Genomic DNA, 22147 nt, shown 5'->3' on the forward strand with positions numbered 1-22147 from the left:
TCATAGTGGCCCAACCTACCCTCTTTCCCAGTGGGCCCAACCCCCAGTTGCTTTTTACTCTAACCATTGAGCCACACTTCTCCATGGAAGGACCATGATCTGCAGGTCAAAAATCAGGTCGGAGCCGGAGATGATCTTTGTCTGCAGCCGATGGCTGTGGATGATGTTGTCCCTCATCACAGCGGGAACAAAAAAGTCTGGTGTATCTTCTATGCTCCTCTGCAACATCTCGAGTCGACGGGTGCAACAGGCGCAAAGAATCTTATTGAAGCAAAAGGAGCAGCAGCGGCACAGTCGGCCTTTTGTTTCAGCAACAGGCACAAATTAAATACCTGACTTAGATTGTTCAGAGGGTATTTCGTGTGGCGTCTGTTCCATCACCGTCGAGGCATGGTGGAGAGATTTGACAGACACGGGAGTAGACCCCGAAGGTCAAGGCCCATGGCTCAATTCAAGCTCGGCTTGATCAAAGTATTTGAACGTCGACCCGCACATGAAGAAGAGAAACACGTTCGAAGTACAATTCCGACAGAGGGAAGGTAATGTGTGAACCAAAAAGGACACCAAGACTGTCGAACCGGAGCACACGTCTGAACCCGCCAGAGGAAAGAAAACAATATTAACAATGGAGTGCATGCACATTTTCGCCAAGAAGAGTCACTCTACCTTGTGACTTGAAACGACTTCTTAGAAGAAAAACAACTTACACACATCCGGTCCCAACACTAGATGGCAGGAATATGCGGATCATGTGTATCTACACCCACACATGCCTCAAACACTTTGCTACCCATTTATCTTTTACCCCACACATTTATTCGGTAAATTTAAACAGCTTGATTGGAAAAGTCTGGAGCTACCTACACAACTTAGTGAATTCTGAATTTTGCCTACTATCCAGCAATGTATAGCTTACATGTACATCATAAAGACAGCGAAGAGGTAACAGCAGCTTCACCAGATTGCTTCTTTATCGCTTCCTTGTAAACTACAATGTAACATTCCTTGCTGGTTTCAGAGTACCTTCAATAACTTGCTGATCCGTACCTCCTAGACAGACTCCATACAATACCACAAGCAAATTTAATACTGCCTCTAATGGGTTGATCCTCTACTGCTACGGGTTATACCACCATATAATACTCCAGGGTGGTTTAGCAGTACCGACAATAAGTTGCTCCTCTGTCCCTCGTGGCTAGATGCTCCAGCAATTTGCTCCATATGCCATTTATGATACACATTCAGCAGTGGCTTCTATGCAAAATACTGTCCACTCAAAAGATGCTACGTTTCTCCAAGCACGGTTGCATCTATTCTCAGTCTTTCCAACTTCCATCAAACCTCACCAACATGTCCCCATATAGAACAAACCACAAACGAGAACCGAGCCTTGATTGATTGATTTGATTGATTTTAATACTTATATAGTTCATGCTGTCACCCTACGGGTATCCTGGCGCTTCAGACTGGGAAGAGGGTATCCTGGCGCTTCAGACTGGGAAGAAAAGACCAGAATGGAATAAGTCGGCCAAACAGATGAGAGGCAGAAGGTTAAGCTTTAGGGAAAAGCCAGGTTTTTAGACTCTTCCAAAATTATCAAGGAGTCAATTTGTCTGAGATTCAGGGGTAGTTCATTCCAGAGGCAGGCACCCGCCACATTGAATGCCCTCCCTCCAGACCTGGCACATTTAATCCTAGGGACCGCCAGTAAGCCAGCACTAGAGGAACGAAGTTGCCGCTTGGGCTGATACTGCGTAAACCTTTTCTGCAATGAGACTAGGCCCAGCTCATGCACTGCTCTGAATACCAGACAGAGCAATCATGTCAGCTGAATGGTAGACTGAGGAAACCAATGGAAATCGAAGTACTTCAAAGCCCTAACAGAAGCATGGAGTAGGATATAAAAAATACATCCTAGCCAGTCAGAAGGCGCATTAGGCCTTCCAAGGGGTACTGAAAGCGCTACATAAAAAAAAATACAATATGATCTCAGTGCTTGGTTTCAAAAAGATTTCAAGTTGGATAAAGATCTAACATGATGAAATAGTTTATGCAAGAACTGCAGTAAACCTAAATTAAATTGAACATGGAAGAGTAGATCATTAACCTCATCCTGAATAAAGTAAAACTTGAGCAGTGTTTGAGGACTGAACAAAAAGATTCACAATGCACTACATACCGTAACACAGGGCATTTCTTTGCCTCAGAAAGCCCCACAAAGAGCTGATCATCCACCCAATTACCCTTGGTGTGATCAATGTAAAAGCTCAGTGGTCTTTTGGGGTCCAAACAATGAATCTCCCCTCCTCTGTCAGGGATGAGGCATGGCCAAAAAACATTGGGAGTGTGATGGTCTTGCCCACATGAAATGGAGTCATAACCTTTGATATAAAGGCCGGCCTAGTACTCAGCACCAGTTTGTCCTGAAAGAAGGTGGTATAGGGTGGCTGTACAAGTCCGCTTAAAGCTCATTCACGCGACAAGCCGAGGTGATAACAATGAGAAAAAAACATTTTTAAGGGTCAGTCGACATAGGGAACATCTGTGTAACAGCTCAAACTGGGTATGCTATCACTGTGGAATCACGTAAGGCTTCAGAAGAAACCTTACCGAAAGCACATCACAAGCCCGAAAGGGGGGACAGGTAACCTTTAATAGTGCCCACAGCAAGTCCTGCTGGGCCAAAGACCAAACAAACAGTAACATATAAAAGAGTTTGGACTGCAACAGCCTAGTGTTACAGGTGTCACACCATGCCACAAACATGTCCAATCGTCAGATTGCAGGAGGACAACTAGTCGCAAGGATGACATCCACTACTTCGAAGGGTAGACTGAATGCAGTCAACTGGAGTCGGTCTCTCGAGGCATGGAGTTGTAGACTGGCAAGACCTGAGAGAAGGATATTGTCTTATTGCTGTGACTGGAGATCCTACATAAGCGGCAGCCTTAACGTAGGACAGATGTTCATGACAAGAAGTTCCAAGAACCACACTCTCCAGGCCAAATCCAGAGCTACCAGGATGACTTGGGCCTGGTTGTTCTTGATCCTCAGAAATCAGGGCAGGAGAGGCAACAGAGGGAAGAACTATAGGATTCTCTTGTTCTTCTCAAGCAGGAATGTGTATCCAAGAGAGAGCCTTCTTAGGAACTCCAACGAGTAAAAAAAAAACGGCTTTTCTCTGTGGTGGGAAACAGAATGAGACAAGGTTCTCCCCATTGCTGGAAGATGCCCTGCATCACCTCCAGGTGTAGCTGCCATTCGTATCCACTAGGCATCACAGACTGACGTCTGACCTGGCGTTTAAAGATCCTGCCAGGTGTCTACAATTAGAGAAATGCCCTGACAAATGAGCCAAGTCCAGAGGAGTATGGCCTCCTGGCACAGAGCCCAGGATCCCACACCACCATGTTTGTCCATGAGGACCTGAATGCTAACCAAATGGCTAGCAACTCCAGCAAGTTAATGTGGCAGCAGTTTCCTGCTGCAGATCAGAGTCCTTTGATCTCCACCTCTCCTAGATGACCACCCCAAACCCAGCAGTGATACATCTGTCACCACCATCAGATCTGGGTGCGGTACGGAGAAGGGTCTGCCGCTGGTCCGATGGAGGTTTAGCAGTCACCACTGGAGATCTTTTGCAGCCTCCTCTGATATTTGGATGGAATCTGACAGGCTCCCTTGGGGGTGAGTCTATTGAGACTTCAGATCCCACTACAGAGTCAGTGTATGCCATCTGGCATGGTCGGCGAGCAGGATGCAGGAAACCAGCAGGCCAGGAAGCCTAACAGGAATTTTTAAAGATACCAACAACCGAGGCTAAAACATAAGGATCATGGCCCGAAATTCCTGGACTTATTGATTTATAGGGGAGGCTAAAGAATGCACCATATCCGAATGACTCCAATGAAAGCACGCCTCGGCGAAGGTGCGAGGTATGACTTCAGCATATTGATCATGAATCCCAGAGAAGTAAGGAGGTTTGCAGTAGTCTAGAGGTGGTCTACAACTGACTATTACAAACCCACCTTCAACAGCCAGTCGTTGAGGTGGGGGAAACGCTGGGACCAGCAACCTCCGAAGATATGTTGCAACCACCTCCAACACCTCTGTCCACACCAGAGGAGTACTGGTGAGCCCAAAAAGAGCATGGTAAGCTGAAAGAGCTTGTGGCCCACCCAGAACCATAGGTAGCACCTTTTAGCCTGCAGGAAAGAAATATGGTAATTGGAATTCTGCAGGTCCAATGCAACCATCCAGTCTCTTGGATCCAGAGCAGACGGAACATGAACCAGCACAAGCATCTTGAATTTGTCGATCCACAGGTTGACTCTGAGGGGTCGAAGGCCTAAAATAGGATTGAGGCCTCTGTCCTTTTCCAGCACAAGAAATAGCAGGAGCAGCAGCCAGTTTCGATCTCAGAGGCTAGGACCTTCTCTACTGCTCCTTTGTACAAAACAGCCTGAATGTTCTCCCGGGAAGGGAAGGAAAGTTAATGTCAGAGCATACCCTCATTGGACTAACTACAGGGCCCACCTGTTGGATGGTATGGCTTGCTAGCCATGGAGAAAATGACTGACACTGCCTTCCACAAAGTGGTTGTTTGCCACTAAGGGCAAACTAAAGCAGTGTGGAGGCTGCTACTGGAGCATTAAGGATCTCTGTCCCTGCTGAAAAGACCTCATGTCTGGATGGTAGGCCTTGACACGTACTCTAAGCAAAGCCCCTAGCAATTACTAGAATGAGGCAAAATTGTTGGGGATACTGCCTTGTGAGTGTGGAAACACTGAGGGAGCGCATAGTGGATCTGCGCTCTTTCAAGCGTTCGAGGGCCAAGTTGGCCTTCTCTGCAAAAGGGTGAGACGTGTCAAAAGGCATATCAAAGAGCAACACACCCGAAAAGCCCCTGTATCTCGTCTATGCATGGCACCGGTGCAACACGCTGTCACCAACTGCACTGTCTATATAATTGGTTGTGCTGAGGCCTGATATTATTGCCTCATCCTGACCATCATGAATGGTCTGTGATCAGGTTGCATGAAATTCTTCAGAAACTGCTGGCAAGCTTTTTTACCATGTCCCATGTTACTGGGAGTACTCTTCCAGCAAACAGCTAGCACTAATTGATCTGACAGCGAGGCTAGCAAAAGAAAACATAATCTTCCCAAATGCCTCAATTCTTCTATATGGATGCTTGGTCCAAAAGGCAGGGTCACCCGGAGTGGATCTGTAGCTACGTGCTGCTGAAAGGTGGACAAGAACAAGATTCAGACAGGAGGATGTAAGTCAGGCCTTCTTTGAACGGAACTAGTGGTTCCGAGGAGATCTGTCCAGGCTGAAGCTCTTGAATGAGGAAGTTGTCTTTTACTTCAACAGAAGGTAAGAAAAGATGGTTACGAGTAGTTTTGCAGCTCGAAATGTTTTCTGGATTCACATGAGGTGCATCTATTCCACGATCAAGAGGTTGGGTTTGGAATTATATATTTTTTGTCTTTTCTCTCGTGGGTGTTGTCGACCACCATTTGGTGGCAAGTCCATCCCTTGTGTGATGTCAGACGCGCACCCCGAAAGTTAATGTGTGTGGTTGCCATCTCCTGATGCATGAATCCTTTTGTGGATTCACATGCTGTGCATTGATTACATAGTGCTATTTGTCTTCTTGGGGAGGACGGGCTGAAATGTGCTCTAGTTTGCAAACAGGTGTTGTAGTACTCTCTGTCCCAGCTGTGCTTCCTCGTTTATCTAGATGCCCACACAGTAGTGTTTTGTGAAATTGTGTGTGGATGATCATGTCACAGTCATACAGATGACGCTGATGGGCGTGTACACCAGGTTTGCAGTTTACTTTCTTGTGGAGTGCGCCCTGGGTTGTGTAGGTAAAGGTCCTCCTGCCTTTGTGTAGCAGTTGCGGATTATCTCTACTGACCACCTTGTGATGACACCTTTCGTTACTTGTGTGCTCTTGCTTGCCCTGGCAAAGGAAACAAGAGTTGGTTCCCCTTACTCATAGTCTTTGTCTCTTGTAGGTAGTACATGAGAGATATCCGCAAGTCTGCTTTAATGACGAGTAGGTCAGGCTGTTGTCCAGTGGGTGGGTGAGGTACGTTAGCACTGGGCCGTGTTCTTGCCTTTAGATTCTTGTGGTCCTTGCACCAGTGGACATATATGGTTCACTTGGCCCATGTGCTCGGTGTCCTTGCCTCTCTAAAATCTCCATTACCCTGGGAGGGAGTGGAAGGTGTCTGAATTCTAGGTATTCAGAAGCCATGCTGCTAGATTGAGTGTGGCTGGTTCTGGGTGGCATTTCCCACATTCTGCATCTTCAGCAGGCCGAGCAATGCCCTTATGGATATAATTTGTCCCCTGGACATCTATAGCAAATCTTAGTACCACATCGGTCTGGCCCACTGTGAGGTGATGATTATGAGTGACATCCATGTTTGTTTGACTTTTTACAATACTCCTGGGATCAGGGGAATCGGTAGAAAGGTGTATGCAAATCTCTTCGACCAGTTTATCAACAGGGCATTCTCTTTGAACTGGTGGTGTGGAAATCTGGACGCAAAGGCATTTTGCGTTTTCTGGGCTTGCAAATAGGTCAATGTTTGGGGTGCCCCATTGCTTGAACGCATTGCTCAGTGTTGGGGGGTGTTTTGTTGTCTGCTTAGTCTGTCCGCTTCTGCATTTTGCTCTCCTGGAAGGTGTGACACCACCAGAGTTGTGTTTTGTTGGAGTGCCCACTTCCAAATCTCCTGTGATAACTGTGATAGTAGAACAACTTTGTTCCTCCCTGCTTGTTGAGGTAGAACGTTGTTGTGTTGTCCGTCTGGATCAGCACTGTCAGCCCCTTCATGTGTGCATGGAATGTTTTCAAAGCTAGGAACACCAGTTTTGTGTTCCAGTAGGTTTATGCGTCTCACTGCATTTGCTGGGCTCCAGGGCCTTATGACCTTTAGGTTGCCCTTGTGCACCTCTCAACCCTTGGGGGATGCATCCATTGTTATGGTCACCGTGCGAGCTGGTAGATTGAAAGGTCTCCCCACAATTGAATTACTTGTGTTCCACTATTCCACTCCTTTCCGAACCTTTGGAGTGACAACCACTAGATCTTACTAGCCTCTTGTTGGTAGCACCCCCGTTCCTGTATGGGCCGCATTGCATTGTACTGTAATTGCATTTATATAGCGCTTACTACCCCTGACGAGGCGTCAAAGCGCTTTTTCGGTGAGTAGCACACTACTCCAGAACCCATAAAGGATTAGTGTTGAATTAGTCTAGTGACATATTAAAGTAATTTAAGTGGTGGACAGGTTAGTCAATTATTTGGATTCAGAAGGATAGCAGAGGGGAAAAAAGATTTGTATTTCTATAGTGTCTGTTACCCCCTGATGGGGTGTTTGAAGCGCTTATTTTGGGCGAGTAGCACGAGACTCTGGAAACCCATAAGGATTAGTGGTGAATTAGTATAGTGAAATATGAAAGTAATTCGATTGGTGGATACTAGTCAGTTATTTGGAGTGAGAAGGATAGGGGAGCGATAGAAGAGGGAAAAAAGGTTTGCATTTATATAGCGCTTGTTACCCCTGATGGGATTTTGAAGTGCTTTTTTGGCGAGTAGCACGCTACTCCGGAACCCATATAGGATTAGTGTTGAAAATTAGTATAGTGAAATATATCATGCAGAATGAGAGGGATGCACAATGGCATCATGCCTGTTAGTTTCAAAGCAGTCCTCTCTTTCACAGACTGACCCTTCTGGTAGAAGCAAGATTGTTTCTCTATTGTCTCTACCCTCTTGGGTATTGGGTATGCGTGTGTGGTCTTTGAAATCAGTGTTGCCTCCAGGAAAATCCTCTCCTAGTCCGGGTACGGAGATTGTTTCTTGTGTTTTATCATAAACCCCAGCTGCTGTAGCGTGGAGATGACAGTTTGTATGTCCTGTTGGCACTTTTGCTTTGAGCTTCATTTCATCAACCAGCTATTTGGGTATGGGTAGATGTGAATGGCCTGTCTCATCAGGTGTGCAGCTGCTGCCGCTAAGCATTTTGTGAACACCCTTGGTGCTGATTTTATGCTGAAGGGTAGTACTCTGAACTGGTAATGTACTTTGTCTTAAGATGAATGCGAGATATCGTCCGTGTTTATGATTCATTGGTGTCCTTGGTCCACCAAGGTCTTTAGGTCTATGGTGGCAATGTAGTCTCCCTTTTCAAGAGTGGGATTGCTTCCTGTACTGTTGTCATCTTGAAGTGTTGTGTTTTTATGAAATTATTTAGATATTTAAGGTCCAGTAGAGGTCTGGTTTGAGTACTCTTTGACTTCCTGCCGCAATCGTTGCAGTTCTTAATCTCTTAATGCTCTTGTTCTATGCTTTATTATAGTTAGCATTTAGTTGGCTGAGGTCATCGACCTCGATTACTGGAAGAATCCTCCTATTCATCCCCCAACTGGTGTTCCTTGGCGAGGTCGTTGTCACAGAGTCACTTGCGAGCATGCGCAGCTCCCCCACGCCCCCTTAAGGGTTGGGTTCTCCCTCTTTCTTCCCCACAAAAGGGCTGTCTAGCTGGGTGTTGCCACTGCTGTTGTGAGGGCTGCGTGGCTTGTTGGCTGAAGCCTTGCTGTTGATGTAGCTGGTGAAAAAACTTGGCCAACCTGCTGGTCTCCTGGTGAGCATTCCTCCTCTCCTGAAGGATCCCTTGAATTGCAATGCCTCGATTGCTTTGGCGGTATTGGTGTCCTTTTTTATTTGCGGTAAGGCCTAGTCCACAGCAATGCCTGCACCTCTGCCTTGAACCCAGATACTCTTAGCCAGGAATGATTCCTGAGAGTGGTACCCGTGCACATGTGCTCAATGAGGACTTGAGGGATGAGCTGGTGAGGGCCACTGCCTTTGCTCTCTTTTTAAACTCCTCCAGGAGATGTTGTATGAGGTCCTCAATGTCTTCGCTTTCTTGGTGGCCATAACAGTTGAGGAGTGCGCTTGGATTTTTAGTTTCCGTATTGCGTAGTTGCTTCCTCTTCCATCCAACCAGATTCACGGTTTTGTTCTCCTATTCTGGTGGTGGCCCAGTTACTTGATGTACTGGGGATCTGGTGTGGGTTATTTGTACTTCTCCACTTGAGAAGCAACAGCTCTTGTGTAGCTGGCTTCCAGAACACCTCCTTACTGTGGTCCAAGATGTTGGGAAGCATAAGCAGATGCAGGCTTGCCTTCTAGGATGGCATCAGTATTTCAAGAAGAAAGCATGAGTCCTCCCGTTCTTCCTCGAGTTGGACCCCATATGTGTCTACCACCGTATTGATTAGTCCATTGTACATGGACATGTCATCTGGAAGCGAGGGCCTCGAGGGGTAGTTGTCAACACACTCTTCGGGGGATCCATCGTTGAGATCCTGCCACGTATCACCAAGCTGCCCCTGCCCCTCGAGTGTGGCGGATTCATCCTCCTTTGTAGTCTAAGAGTTCCTCCTGCTCCCCTTCATGTGGCTTCTGCGTCAAGGGTACCACAATGTCTAGTTGGTTGTCGCCAATCTCATTCAACTCCAAGGGTTTAGAAGGGATGCAACATCTCTCCAAGGAGTCGTTGAACTCCTCCTTCCGCTGCAGGAGAGGTGCCATCTCTGCTTCGAGACGATGTTTCTTCCACATGACCTTGAGATATAGTTCAGTTTTAACAATCAAAGAAGCTTTCGTCTTCGAGGTTGTGACTCTTTGGGCATTGGTTCCGTGTCCTCCTTATTCATCCCTTTTCTTGCGTCAGCTGGCATCGAGATTTGGCTTGAAGATTTGCCCCCAACAGTGTCTTTTGTCTGTTAATCGTGCAGCTCTTTAAGCTTTTGCCATCCTTCAGTTGTTAAGTTAACGCCGAAGTGGCTTTCGAGGGTCTAGCCTGTGCCTTTTGGTATCTTGGTTACCTTCTCCCACTTGGTCTTCTCGGCGTCTCTCGCTGCTCCCCTTGCGGCTTTGACCCTTAAGACGTGGATGACATTTTCTCCGTCCTCTTCTGGCTCGAGCTCAATATTTCCCTCCTTATCCTAACTGGAGAGGCCTAGGTCCTTGAAGGACTCCTGGATCCTCTGGGTGTCAGCCATGGTGTGGGGCGCCCTCTCCTGGTGTAAACGATGTCTTCAGGACAAATTCCACACAAGCCTCGCAGTTCTCAGCGCAGTGGTCCTTTAGGAGGTACAGGTTGCACTCATCATGGGGGTCCATCTGTGCGAACTTGTGATGGCAGTTGGGGCAAAATTCAAAGGGGGTGCTCTCCATGTCTCTGCATTCTCCGACCATGCAGTGCCCACAAGCGGGGTCCCCTGTGTCTGGGTCATGAAGGCTCCCCTTCTATGTAGTTTTGAGAGCTGTGCTTTCTGGTGATCTTCTGCGTCTCTATGTTGAAGGAAACGTTGGTGTTTTTCAATGCTTTTAAGAAATTATTTGGAGCCCCACTGTCGTGCTTCCTTATCAAACAGCGGAAAAAAGAATCTGAAGATGGTGATCATGTGCAGGAACTTTGCATCAGAAAGTTATTCTGTAACAATCTTAAAATCTATCTAAAATTACTGGTGTCAGCACTAGGATACTAAAATAAGGAGTGTTTTCAATCATCCATTAACTGTTTTTGGGTGTCGCAAGCTACACAATCCTGGATGTAGCTGAGGATAAATTAAGAGCCAGTACGGCAAATGCTAAATGTGGCCACTTGAGATGTGCACTGTGGGTGCTTGCCTTACTCTGCAACTGCCCAAACTCACCTTGATACTCTGTAGAAATTAATTTCATAAATCATTCCTCCAAAAGGACTTTTGAAGATGTTAAAAAAAGGCAGCACAATATCAACTTTAAGAGGCACCAAACCAACATTGGAGCCTGCCCTCTTTCACAATTTGGACTGAATGGGCCTGTGCTATGGAGCAGAACCTTTTATACGGAGGAATGGATAGCTACAGGGAGTACTGTAGGATCAGGGGACCCTTTACAGCTTTGGCTGGGCAGTGCATAAGCATGGTCATGGTTTAAAGAGCCTTTCATCAACAGGACTGGCTCACTCACAACTACAGCACAGTTAATTCAATCTTATCCAAAGAACCAATGATAACCATATGGTCCATCATCACCTCCAAAAGAAACCGCTTGACACCATGAAGTCCACCGACTCAGGGGACCCATCGAACTCCTTCTCCTACCATGCCTTCTCCAGAAGACTGCTAATCATCAGCGCCATATTCACACCCATTCTGAATGCCTCCACCTCTTCTGCAACCTTCACGGATGCTTGGAAACACACAACTGTCCTCCCATTTCTGAAGAAACCTTCTGCGGACCCTTCAACGTTGGTGAACTACAGACTAATCTCTCTGCTACCATTCTAGGCCATGGGCTTAGAGAAGATCATACCTCACAGAATACTTCAACGACCAACAACTACTTTACACCACTCAGTCTGGTTTCAGACCCAAACACGCAGGAAACTGCCCTCATCGCTGCCATGGATGACATCCACATGACTCTGGATAGAGGAGACATGACAGCCCATATCCTCCTGTACCTCTTTGCAGCGTTTGACAGTCTCTCACCCCAAACGCATCCAAAGCCTACACAACATTGGAATCCAAGGACACGCACTTCGATGGATCTGTTCCTTCCTGAGTGGAAGGACCCAGTGAGCTTGGCACTGTACACCACGACACCTGCTGCAATCTCATATGTGGAGTTGTGCAAGGGTCCTCTCGAGCCCAACGCTCTCCAAGTATACAAGAAGCCCTTTAGCCAGCATTATCCGCTCTCACAATGTCAACATACTCTCAGTAGCCTGTGACACGTCACTCATTCTCTCTTTCAAGGAAAAGACGACCAATACCCGATCAAGTTCAATGCACCTATGACTGAAATCGCCTACTGGATGATGACCAACTGTCTAAAGCTGAACACCGACAAGGCTGAAATTGTGCTCTATGGGAAGAGCACATCACTATGGGACTCCGCCTGGTAGTCAACAGATCCAGGACCGACACCTTCACCAAAAACCTCACGATCATCAGGCAGCAAACTCGACATGACTGCACACATCAATGCAGTCACCGCCCCATGCTTCCAGAGCCTGAAGATGCTGAGGAAGATTTTCAAATGGCTCCCAATCAGCACCCAGAAAACAATCACACAAGGCCTGATCACAAGCAAGTTTAACCATGAGAACACCCTTTATGCCGGAATGAACAAAAAAAACATACCAGAAGCCTGCAGAACGTTCAGAAATCGGTGGCCAGAATCACACTCAACCTCCAACGCTGCACTTGCATCACACCACACTACACCACACCTGAAAGAGCTCCACTGGCTCCCTATTCACAAATGAGCAGAATTTAACCTCCTCACCCACACTTTCAAGGCACCACATAACACTGCCCCAGAATACTTCAATATTCGCATGTGCTTTCACAAACCCTTTTAGACAACTCCACTGGTCTGAACTTCTACTTGCAAAAGTTCGGCACTAACAGAAAACCAGATCTAGCGGTCGAGTCTTCTCCAACATGGCTCCTAAAGCATGGAACAACCGGTCACCACACATAAGCCACCTCTTCACTTGCTGAATTCCGCAAGAAGCTGAAGAACTGGGTTTTCGAGTAAACCCCCTAGTCCCTAGGTGGGCCTAGATTCACACCTGCTCAGCACCAGGATACCCTCCCAGATGATAGTGCGCTCCACAAATCTGCATAACATAACACCTCATGCATCCCATTGTCAAGCCTAATGTAGTCAAAAGTGACGAATATGTATTACAATTTGGCAGTTTGAAATTAAGGTGCTCATTTCAATAATAATAAAAGAAACAATGCAAAACTGACATTCTTGATGGTATAAGCAGAATAAAGGTCTACGGTTGAAAAGCATATAGTATGTACCCCCACCCCAGCTCACTGGTGGGCAGAGTATAATGTTTGCAGAATTCATTGCTCTCAAATGTAATGATGAAATAAGTGTCACATTGACAAAGACACCATGTAGCAGTTGTAACTGCAGTTTGTGAACATATTTATCCACAGAGAAATTATAAGCACCACCTGCTTGGATGGAATATCACTAAAGTTTCAGAGTTCTACCACAAGCTGAATAGAACCCAGAGATAAGCATTAGGTGACCCACCAGTACAACAATGTCCTTCATGTAGTCATACTCCTCAGGATGCAAGAAGGCTGTGAATTCTTCCTTTGAGGCAATCAGATCGCCATCCCGGTCAGCCATTTTAAACCTTCGTTCATCCCGCACCATCATCTGCTTGTAGTTAAAACCGTCATCAGGGTCAGGATCATCTGAGCAGACAGAGGAAGAGTCTTGTATTACTAACATAATAATATTAAGCACTTAAGTTTGAGGACAGCTTAGTCTACCCCGTGAACTTACGGCCTGGCATGTGCTGCAGATGTAGCCATTGCCTACTGTGTTTATGATGTTTATGGCCCAATTCTCTACAGGCGATGTCGCTCTCCCTATATTGTAAAAATCCTGTTATTCTAAGCTCAGTTTTGAAAATGTCCTCACAGACTTTAAAACTGTAGTGCTATCAGCTCAACAGTGAGCTGCCCTATGTCTGCATGACTTTTTTTCTCCTTGCCCGTGGCTTGTATTATGGTAAGCACAACAGGAGGCTTCCTCAGAAGCCTATGCTGCATGTTACTGTAAGCATTCATAATTTATCAGTTTAAATTCTTCACAGTGTTCCTTCAAACCGCCCCACGGATCACCATTCTGCTTTAAAGGACTGTAAGCTCTGAAGATCAGGTGGCTCACTCTAATCCAGTGTCTCTATGACTTGCTAGAGAAGGGTCCACACAAAGCTTCCATTCCCAGAATTCAATGCAGTAAACTATGCATACAAATTATGTTCACTCCATGCCTGCATGTACAGTGTTAATGTAGGTTCTGCAGAGAGGTCTCTTATACAGTAAATTCTTCTGGAGTTTCCTATCACAAACTGTGCTAGCTTAACTGATTCCCTGTAAGCTTCACAGGGATTTTCTCCTTACACAGGGATTTTCTTCCCCTTCCACCTCTCGGTTTGCATGCCTTACGTCTGCAACCATTAATTTCAAGCAAATCTAGTGGGGTTTTCATCTTCATTGTTGTAAGAACAGTTACTGCAGCTGGGGTCATAGCAGGCTGGAACAGAACATGCAGCCACTGTTCCTGTTACTAAAAATTATCTATTTTAGGATGGTTGCAAGTGTCAGGTACATGTGACTGGATCTTCAGTCTCACCTTTAGATCACAGACTCAAATGATGGTGAGTGGGCCACCCTTCTAATGTGTACTCTAAGAACCAGGTTTGTTTGGGCACGAACACTGCATGATTGGATACCAAATCATTTAATAGCAAAGGAGCAATGTGTCCATATGCTTTCCCTAAAGTGATTGTGCCACAATAAGCTTTCCTAAATTAAACTGCAAAACTAATTGAAACAGTTACTCTTTCATTTTTTAAATCTGCAGAACTTTAAAGCCCCCAGTCTAAAAAGGAATGACAAAGTAATACAAAAGTTAACAAAAACACCCCCAGAAAAGCAGTCATTTTGTTGAAACCTGAGGGTTCAAGCCTCTGATTTGCTCTAATTACTAGCAGATGTCTCATATAGTATTATGGCTTTTACACATATAAATGCAGCACCATCCCCTTACCAAGGTAGGTGCCATAGGTCACGTTGCGGTACTCATCCCAAGAGATGAACCCGTCCTGGTCCATGTCAAATTCCTGCCACTGTCGCTCCACATTGTCATACACGTACTTCCGCTGAGTCTTCTTAATCCAAGCAGTCAGCTCCCCCTCGGTCACCAACCCATCTTTATCAGCATCTATCTTATCTACAATCATTCTACAAAGACAAAACAGGCAGGTTTCAAAGAGCCGGCCGCGCGAGAGGAGCACCTACCGAGTATGTAGCCGTATGTGGCGTTTCTATACTCCTCCCAGGAAACGAGGCCGTCCTCATTGAGGTCGTGCCCCTTCCACTGGCGCTCCACGTCCTCGTAAATCCAACGCTTTTGGGCGTATTTTATCCAGTCACGCAGCTCCTCCACGCTGACCAACCCATCCTTGTCTTCATCTATTTTACTTACAATCTTTCTGTGGGAAATGCAGAAAATCCAGCAAGAGATTAAAGTGGCAACGCGCTACATTGACCTGCAAGCAAAAGAATTCTAGTCTGTAGGCAGGAAGGCTGGTAAATGCTGCCCAAAAAGAGGTAAGCAGGGCCAGAGGACACTTGGTCAATAATGTGACGATACACATCAAAATAGCAGTCTCCAGGGACCTCTTACCATAAATCATGTCCACTACACATTAGCAAGATATTCAGGGCACACATTTCAGGACAATCGTAGCACTTTTCGGAGGTTCAGATTTAAGAACCCGTTCTCATAAATACTGGGAAAAAGGGAAGGGATAAAGCCCATCAGAAAGTGGTTCTAAGAAGCCAATTTAAAGAATCCAAAACTAAATCTTTAAGTTATATAGCAGTCTTTTCGTTTCCCCTGCATTGTCGGTATTTATTAGAAAAAAAAGGAGGGGTTAAGATGAGAAACCATGTTATTTTCCTTCATGGTCATAAGACCTGACATATAGTTGATGTAAAGAACAACTGCAAAGGTGTTGTGATCACTGCTGATGCCTTAGAACGCTTAGCGAGACTGTGGCACCACCAGGGAAGAATATCCCTATATTTTGGCAAGAGTGGGAGAAGTGCCCAATCATTACCGATTCAAACTGATGGGATATTTACCAGCGACAAAAGGGAATATAAAAGCACTGCCGCTTGCAGAAAATTACCAGCACGTCAAATAGTGGGGAAGAGGAATGTACTTGTGGTCCTTCTCTGTGTGTATTTTATCTGAGATCCAGCAAAAGACCATGTACTAATGGTTCTTTTCCCAGCTGAATAGCAATTGAAGAGGCAGGGCAGAGGAGTACTTGGGGGAGAGAAATGTAATGGGCAATGATCCATGGGTTGGCCATGTGATATGTAGAAGCCCTGCCTCCCGTGGGCTGGCGGTGTTAGGAGGCACAAAAGAGGTTGGAGTACTAACGTCTATTCACCCATTGGGTTAACATGGCTGATATCCTGTATCAGGAGCTAGGCTTTCTGTGTGTGGGCAAGGGAGCATGTACCAGCACTCCTGTCACAGATGCTCTGCTTGAACAGTTGCTTAGTTCACCTGTACAGAACTGAAAAATCCCACATCCATAAGTAAGCACTTGCATCATATATGTGGGAGTAGATTATTTGCAAAAATTGTCTCGCTCTTTGTTTTATTCTATTGTTTACTCAATTCATAGCTAACAATTTGAATACTTCCTCTTTTACCCCTCAGCCCTGTACAGGTGAAGCAATGGAAAACCAAGCCCCAAACCGAAGACTAGTGCACATGCAAAAGCAAAGCAGCAAAAGCAAAGCAAGACTATCCCTGAGCCGCACCCGAACTTCAGCAATGTCACTCTGATGCTGGGGGCACAGCCCCTGCACTATGGTGCACACCATGCTCGAGTCAGAGACGTATCACCACATTTCAATGAGATGTTCTCATGACTGAGCTGGGTGGGAAAAAGAAGAACGTTTGGGGCACAGAGGGTACAACAAACGACAAAGCAAATAGGTCCGACATTGGCAAGTTGGTGGTATTGTTACTTTCATTTATATTTTTATTTCAACCAAATGTCAGAAAATTAAATTAAAAAAAGAAAACAGATAACTATCTAAACATTTGCAGACATATGTTTGCAATGAAAGTTTTAATTTGTTTTTTTAACGCACTTTCAAATGCAATTTTAACAGAACGGTGCAAGTGATAATTAAAAGGTGAGATAAAATTGCACAGTTTGTTACATTTTGGCAAGACAAACCTTCAGATATTCAAAACTGTGCATATCACCCAAGCTTACCCCATTGCAGAACCACCAGGTTGAATAGACACCACTACACATGCCTGAGCACAGCATTCTGCTTAAGACACCACAAAGAAATATTTTGATGGACACACCACTCATAAAATAGATACCAGCACCTGCTCACTTGTCAGAGATCGATATTAATTGGTGCTCAAACCCACACAGGTGTTTGCTCACTGTGTGACCAAATAGGGACTCCCTGTTGCACGTATCACACAGGAGTCCCTCGCTCCACACACAACCCTGATAGATATTGAATGCTACAAACCCCTAGGTACACAGCACACTGGGACGTGCGCACATGTCCCATAAAAACCAATGCTGAGGACATCACCATCCAGGGACACCCTGCTGAGCACACCGATCAGGGACTGAGCATGCCACAGAGGTGCACTCTGCTGCACACACCACAGAAGGACACTGCCGCGCAGAACTCCGGCAATGCCATGCTGGGGACTCAACAACTCAGGAACTCCCTGCTGAGCTCGCCACCCAGATACAACCTGCTACATACAGCACTAAGGGACAAGCTGCTGTACATACTACCTCTGGACACACTGCTGTGCACATCGGCCGGGGACACCCTGCCGCGAACACAACAAATGGACTGCCAGCTGCACACTCCACCCATAGATGCTGAGGGGCATGTGCAGGATTATTAGAGTACTCCTCACCCTCATGTCCCTTATGATACAGGATATATATATATTACCCTATATCCCGAGCTCTTTTAGGACACATAGCACCCCCAATCCCTCGTTACCTCTGTTTTGCTTCAGCCCTGCTCTCTTTTCCGCCAGCAATAAAAAAAATCATCTAGTCATGCTGCATATGTACAACATTACAAAACAAGCACTGGCGTTGCCAATAGGTTTCGCATTTGGAAAGTTGGAGCTATTGGTTTTGTAAATTACATTTTTTATTTATATATCGTTATTGGCATTGTCAATAACACTATATAAATATAAAATGTCATTTACAAAACCAATAGCTCCAACTTTTCAAATGCGAAACCTATTGGCAACGCCAGTGCTTGTTTAGGGGGTGGGGGTACGTACTGTGCCAACCTCTTACTACTCAGTGGCTACACATCTCACAGTCGAAAAGAAAAATGCCATCTGTGTGTTTAAGAACTGTCGCTTTCTGAGAAGGCTGTGGCCTGCCTCCGTCATCTGCAAATACTATAGAGGAAAGAAGCGGTTTTAGTTGTAAAACTGCTTTGCAAGACAGGTGAGGCCCGCAGACGCCTGGGTGTGAAATGCAAGTTTAAAAGTGTCGCACTAAAGCGGGGTACACACAGCCACCTTGGCACACAATAGACTTGGTATTGTACTGCTCTGGGACGCTGGTTAGTGTGACGACGTAAAATGGTAGATTGGGGTGTCTGATCCGACTGTCTCTGGACGATGATTAGTGTGACGATATAAGATTGAAGTTTGGGGGTGTCTGACCCGCCTGTCTCTGGGACGCTGGCTACTGTGACAACATAAACTGGGAGTTTGGGGGCGACGTAAGATGGCATATGGGGGTGTCGGAGCTTCTTGTCTCCGGGACCATGGCTAGTGTGAAGACGTAAGATTGTAGATTGAGGGGTGTCTGATCCGTCTGTCTCTGGGACACTGGTTAGTGTGACGATATAAGAGGATAGATTGGGGGTGTCTGTGCCGCTTGCAGCAAGGGCCCGGCCTCTTGCACTGTGGCGGCAGTGCGTGCACGGGGCTGTGTGCTGGCCTCGGGCCTGGAATGCGTGTTTGTGCACCTCGGTGCGTGCACGGGGCTGTGTGCTGGCCTCGGGCCTGGAATGCGTGTTTGTGCACCTCGGTGCATGCACGGGGTTGTGTGCTGGCCTCGGGCCTGGAATGCCTGTTTGTGGACCAGTGGCGGTGCGTGCACAGGGCTGTGTGCTGGCCTCGGGCCTGGAATGCGTGTTTGTGCACCTCGGTGCATGCACGGGGCTGTGTGCTGGCCTCGGGCCTGGAATGCCGTGTTTGTGCAGCTAACACAGCTTGGGAGGACGTTATGGGCCGCGCGCCGTTCCCTCTTCAGTCATTGTCAAGCTGCGGGCCGGGGAGAGCTCCTGGCAAATGGCCTCGCAATGCTGGCAAATGGCCGGAGGGAAGCCGGATGGGGGCGGGAGAGCCTGGTGGGGGGGGGGGGGCGGGAATGCAAGCGAGAGCGTTTGAACTCTGCACAGCCGCACCTCTTCACATTTCTTGCAGCGCTTTGTAGTGCTTTACTTCGTGCAAACCCGAGGCTCATAAAGCGCTGGCTGATGAATCGAAACCCACCACTGAGGCGAGTGTTGGAGCCAAAGAAGTAGCAGATTTCAGTTTATGTATCTGCACAGCAGCACCTCTTCACATTTCTTGCAGCGCTTTGTAGTGCTTTACTTCGTGCAAACCCGAGGCTCATAAAGCGCTGGCTGATGAATAGAAACTCACCACTGAGGCGAGTGTTGGAGCCAAAGAAGTAGCAGATTTCAATTTATGTATCTGCACAGCCGCACCTCTTCACATTTCTTGCAGCGCTTTGTAGTGCTTTACTTCGTGCAAACCCGAGGCTCATAAAGCGCTGGCTGATGAATCGAAACCCACCACTGTATCTGCACAGCCGCACCTCTTCACATTTCTTGCAGCGCTTTGTAGTGCTTTACTTCGTGCAAACCCGAGGCTCATAAAGCGCTGGCTGATTAATCGAAACCCACCACTGAGGCGAGTGTTGGAGCCAAAGAAGTAGCAGATTTCAGTTTATGTATCGCCCTATGTGTTTACTGGAATAAATAAACTCACAGGTAGAACAGGAGTCTAGTAAACGTTTTCTAATGCTCCATGATACCAATGACCAATGGAGAGCCTGGTGGGGGCCGGGAATGAGAGCGAGGGGAGGAGAAGTGTGGCAAGCGGATTAGAGAGATGCGCGGAGGGAAGCCGGATGGGGGCGGGAGAGCCTGGTGGGGGGGGTGAGGGGGGCGGGAATGCGAGCGAGGGGAGGGGAAGTGTGGCAGGCGGATTAGGGAGATGCGCGTGCTTGTGTGGTCACGTGACCCGCTTTTGTGGTCACGTGACTCACATGCACTGTGCAAAAACCGCAGTGGTTTGACGAGTCGATCAAGCCCTTGAATTTTCGCCTATTACATTCGCAAGCGAATGATAATAGGCGAAAACCTAAAAAGCATGGACAAAAAATCCAGTACCTTGCATAGGCTAGACCTTTTGGTTTTAGCAACCCTCTTTTTTTTTTTTTGCAAAAACCAAATGTGCTGCCATATTTACAGCACACTTGCTTGGCCTTTGCCACCGTGTAAACATGTGCAGCCTTATCTTAAAAATCGCCGGGATTGGGCTTCACTGATAATTTCGCATTATACAGTCTAAGTATGCTCGTCTACGCAAGTAAAGGCAGGAGGCTAGTCCAACGCAAAATGCCTATTTAATGTCCGGAAACTCGGGGTAAAGCAACACCCTTTTTATTTGTCCTCTGGCCTGGGAAATCGAGAGCCTGCATGTTCAAATGATTCAGACCCTCATCTGTACTCTCATCAATGGTTTCTTTAAAGAACAGGTTAGAATTAAAACTGTGATAATCCATATGCTATCTACTTACTCTGCTCTCAAATCGCAGATCGTATTTGGCAGGGTGTTAAGCATTTTTTTTCCTATTGGGCTTGCAGTTTACATTTACATTTCAGATGATCATGCTTTTAATGGTCTGGAAAAATCACTGCCTAAAGTCAAATTTTACTATTAGAGGTACACCTAACTTCAATCGTCACTACACACATAGATTGTCAAGTCACCGGATGATTTAATCCACTGGAGGAGAATACGTTATTACCCAAGTCCCTTGTAGAAAATCATGCCATAGAGGAAACAATGGTGCTTACCGTTTGGGGTCTATTTGATTGTTCTAGTTCCTGTAATGATGCATGAACACATTACGAACATCAACTGGTGGGCTTGACGTTTTTGCTTTATAAGGATAATAATTTAGTGAGCTGGAAACCAACTCCAATCATTACCTCGATTAATTGCTTCCTTTTCCAATCATATTGCAACTTATTAATTTTGAGCTCAAAACAGCAGCATAATCTTTTGAACCTGTTGCTCCATACAGCAGTGAGCCACTGATATTAATTCGCTTTTGCAGTGAATGGGATGGAGAGTGCGATTCTAGTGTCTAGGGATATCGGTTTGGTTCGGGAAACAGAATTCAAATCCCTAATTTAAGAGCTGCTGGTTTGTGTTTCCAGATGAGAGCTAAAATGTCATTACTTGCAAACATTATTAGTCCATCTGCTCTGTTCGCCAGACTTTAGTGGTTGAACCTTACTGATGTGATGTCTTTATATTCTAAGGATCAGATGTACAAAGGTGTTTTTCGTTCGCAACTTTTGCGCCTGTGTATAGGCTGAATTTGCTATTTAGTAACCTGTTTGCGATTCAGTATTAGGAATGGGTGTGTTTAGGGCGTCCATTCCGAATACGGAATCTCAATAGTATGTGTGATTGTTTTGCAAATGAAAGGGGGGTCTCAAAACATTCGCCTTTTATCATCCATTTCAAGTAGGTGCTAACCCATTTGCAAAAGGGGGCCCAAGGGACCCCTTCCCCTTTGTGAATGTTTCTAAAAACATTTTTTAAGAGCAGGCAGTGGTCCCAAGGACCACTGCCTGCTCCTAAAAAACGAAAAGAAAACTTTCACTTTTTCTTTTTGAAACGCATCCCGCTTTCCTTTAAGGAAAATGGGCCGTATTTATTGAAAAGCAATCACAGACACGGTGGGCTGCTGGCCCCCAGCAGGCCACCAGCCCAGTAATGTTTGCGATTCCAAATGGGTCGCAAACCGTGACCTACCTCATGAATATTAATGAGGTAGGTCTAGCTGCGACCCACCGTGTATTGCAGAATGTGTCAAAGACACATTTGTACAATGGTGTTTGCCATTACCAAATAGTGAATCACAAAAATTCACTATTGGTAATTGCAAACGACTACCTACGTACATCTGGCCCTAAATGTTGTAAAGCGGGGAACACTGTTAATAGCCTAACCAGATTGCCCCAGTTCAAAATGTCATTTCTCCTATGAGATTTGTACCAGATTGCCCCAGTTCAAAATGTCATTTCTCCTATGAGATTTGTACTCAGGGTGAAGGAAATGTTACATTTGCATCTGTTGTAGTTAATCACTTATTCCTCATCAAGTCTGAGACTA

At 46.1% G+C, this 22147-nt stretch overlaps 1 protein-coding gene across 2 annotated transcripts in view; it reads right to left on the bottom strand.

The window, feature by feature from the left end:
• CALU (calumenin) overlaps positions 1–22147 on the bottom strand; it is a 113947-nt gene that overhangs the window by 33136 nt on the left and 58664 nt on the right. The window contains exons 3-4 of one of the 2 annotated variants that reach the window (XM_078677825.1): positions 14672–14865; positions 13142–13308 (exon numbers count right to left, since the gene is read on the bottom strand). In XM_078677825.1, the coding sequence (XP_078533951.1) occupies positions 13142–13308; positions 14672–14865 (361 nt within the window). Of the gene's footprint in view, positions 1–13141; positions 13309–14671; positions 14866–14922; positions 15117–22147 lie in introns of both variants that reach the window. The other variant, XM_078677829.1, reaches the window with a different exon arrangement.

Source organism: Lissotriton helveticus, chromosome 1_1 (assembly GCF_964261635.1).
Source record: "Lissotriton helveticus chromosome 1_1, aLisHel1.1, whole genome shotgun sequence".
Taxonomy (NCBI): Eukaryota; Metazoa; Chordata; class Amphibia; order Caudata; family Salamandridae; genus Lissotriton; species Lissotriton helveticus.